Source organism: Octodon degus, unplaced genomic scaffold, assembly GCF_000260255.1.
Source record: "Octodon degus isolate 3935 unplaced genomic scaffold, OctDeg1.0 scaffold00067, whole genome shotgun sequence".
Lineage (NCBI taxonomy): Eukaryota > Metazoa > Chordata > Mammalia > Rodentia > Octodontidae > Octodon > Octodon degus.
The window spans coordinates 2147498-2149689 of record NW_004524643.1 but is presented as its reverse complement, the minus strand read 5'-3'; the positions used below and the strand labels follow the sequence as shown (position 1 = coordinate 2149689).

Below are 2192 nucleotides of genomic sequence, written 5' to 3'. Positions count from 1 at the left end.
AACTCAGATCCTTGCATTTGCCAGTCAAGCACTTATCCTACTGAGCCATCTCCCCGGCCCCTGATCCCTGTCTTTTAAGATGTTAATATATGCAACTACACCAGCAATACCTGCTTGCAGAATAAATAAATTCTAAATTTGTAGGGGGCGCTGGGGAGATGGCTCAGTGGAATAAGCGCTTCCCTGGCAAGCGCAAGGGCCTGAGTTCAATCCCCAGTTCCGCAAAATAAATAAATAAATAAATAAAAATTAAAAAATTAATTTGTAGGAGGGCCAGGGAGATGGCTCAGTGGAATAAGCGCTTCCCTGGCAAGTGCAAGGGTCTGAGTTCAATCCCCAGTTCACCCCCCCAAAAAAAATTGTAGGAAATATGGTTAGTCTGATTTTTCAAAATGGAAGCATTGTTTTTAAAATAACTGCACGTAAGTATGTGCTACTTTGGTAGAAATCACTAAACCTAAACTTCAAGCTTTTCTAGGCATATACATACATTACTGTTGTATTTCACAGTAAAACAATATTCAGTGAAATGTGTCCAAAACAAAACATGGCAAGCACAAGGCCCTGAGTTAAATCCCTGGTACCCCCCAAAAATAAATACATGATCCATAACTTCATAGTTTAGTAATGATTCAAAGTGGGAATCTGCTTCAATTCACTGCTTCATACACAAAAGAAACCAGCTCTTCCCAAGGTGACACTAACTGCATATGAATGATGAAAAACTACAACAAAATAATCACATGGTGATTACTTGCAGAGTACTCCCCCATGAACGAGAAAAATACATTCCTCTGCAACAGTACCTGAAATGATGTGGTGCTTGGCACGCGTGGTCTAATTTTATGAATGGGAAAAAATTCAGGATCAAGAGGTTAAGCAACTTACTCAAGGTCACTCAAGAAATCAGTGGTGCAGCTATACCTAGGACGGTGCACTTAACCTGACCCCTTCCACTACATCACCCCGCCTCCCAGCTGTGACATTATGACAGTAGAAAAGCCGGAATCACACTCAAGTGCAACACGCACTACCCCTCCCCTCCCGGGGAGGCGCAGGCTGGCTTCGGAGTGCGTTCCTCAGCCGCTCGCCGGCCAGGAGGAAGTTGTGTCCGACAGGCAGGCCACTCATCAGCCCAGCGAAGTGACAGGGCTGACAGGCGCACGCCTCGTGGACCAGCCTGCGTTCCCAGGAGCCCCTCCAGAGCTGGCGCCGGAAAAACAGATCCCTGAAACGTCTGGTTCACTTCCCAGGGAGTTTCGTCCCTTCCAGGGCCCGAGGAACCAGCTGGGAGGGTGCCAAAGGGCGGCCAGCAGGCCACCCGAGCCGGCCATGTGTCCAGCCCGTTCGCCCGCCTCGCCCAGGCCGGGGCAGAGGCCCAGCTCGGGGCACGACGCAAAGGAAGCCTTGGCGGCAGCAACCACAGCCACGCCACACTGAGGCGCCCCAGCGGTGCCGCCGTCAGGTCTCCGCCCCACCCCTCAAACTGGGCCCTCTAGAGAGGCCGGTCCGCGATTCCGCCAGGCCGGGAAGGCTCGGCCTGCTACATCCCGCCCGCCCGCCCGCCGTGGCAGCCACCTGGAGCGTTCTTACTTCATTGAGCTGGCGCTCCGCGGCCTCGCGCAGGGCTGGGTCCATGGTGCCCCGCAGGGCCTCGATAATGGTGTTGGGGTCCATCGCAGCGCGAACTCGGTCAAACCCGGGGCACGGGTGCTACTGGGCCAGGAATAGCGCCAGTCACTGCGCACATGGACCCGCCGCACTCCGCAGCGACTACCGGCGCGAAAGGAAAGAGAAGCGTCAAGGCCCCGGATAGAACCTCTTCGCCTCGGCGTGGAGGCGGGAGATGCTCCTGGTACTTCCTGTCTGCACGGTCGCGGAGCATCTTGGGAGATGTAGTCCTCAGGTGCTGTTCGCAGCCCACGTGGCTGGCCCTCACAATCTTGCTACTCAAAATGGAAAAACGCTGAAACACCACGGCAAGAAAACGAAGACAATCAATTACGAAAATTCCTTATAACAAGCCTAAAGAATTTAATGCAATGTATGATACAGTTTGTTACTAGTAGCTGTGTAATTGAAGGAAACTTTTTGAAAACCAGTTTGAATCATATTAGTAAAATGTGAGTTCCAGGCCAACCTGGACTACATAGCGAGACCTTGTCTCAAAAATAAAAAATAGGGCTGGCGAG

At 51.7% G+C, this 2192-nt stretch overlaps 1 protein-coding gene across 1 annotated transcript in view; it reads right to left on the bottom strand.

Annotated features, from left to right (window-relative positions):
- Positions 1-1860, bottom strand: part of Ipo7 (importin 7) — an 80126-nt gene extending 78266 nt beyond the window's left edge. The window contains exon 1 of the mRNA XM_023719322.1: positions 1594-1860. Within this exon, the coding sequence (XP_023575090.1) occupies positions 1594-1677 (84 nt within the window). The 5' untranslated portion in view covers positions 1678-1860. The remainder of the gene's footprint in view (positions 1-1593) is intronic.
- Between the last annotated feature and the right edge of the window lie 332 nt (positions 1861-2192).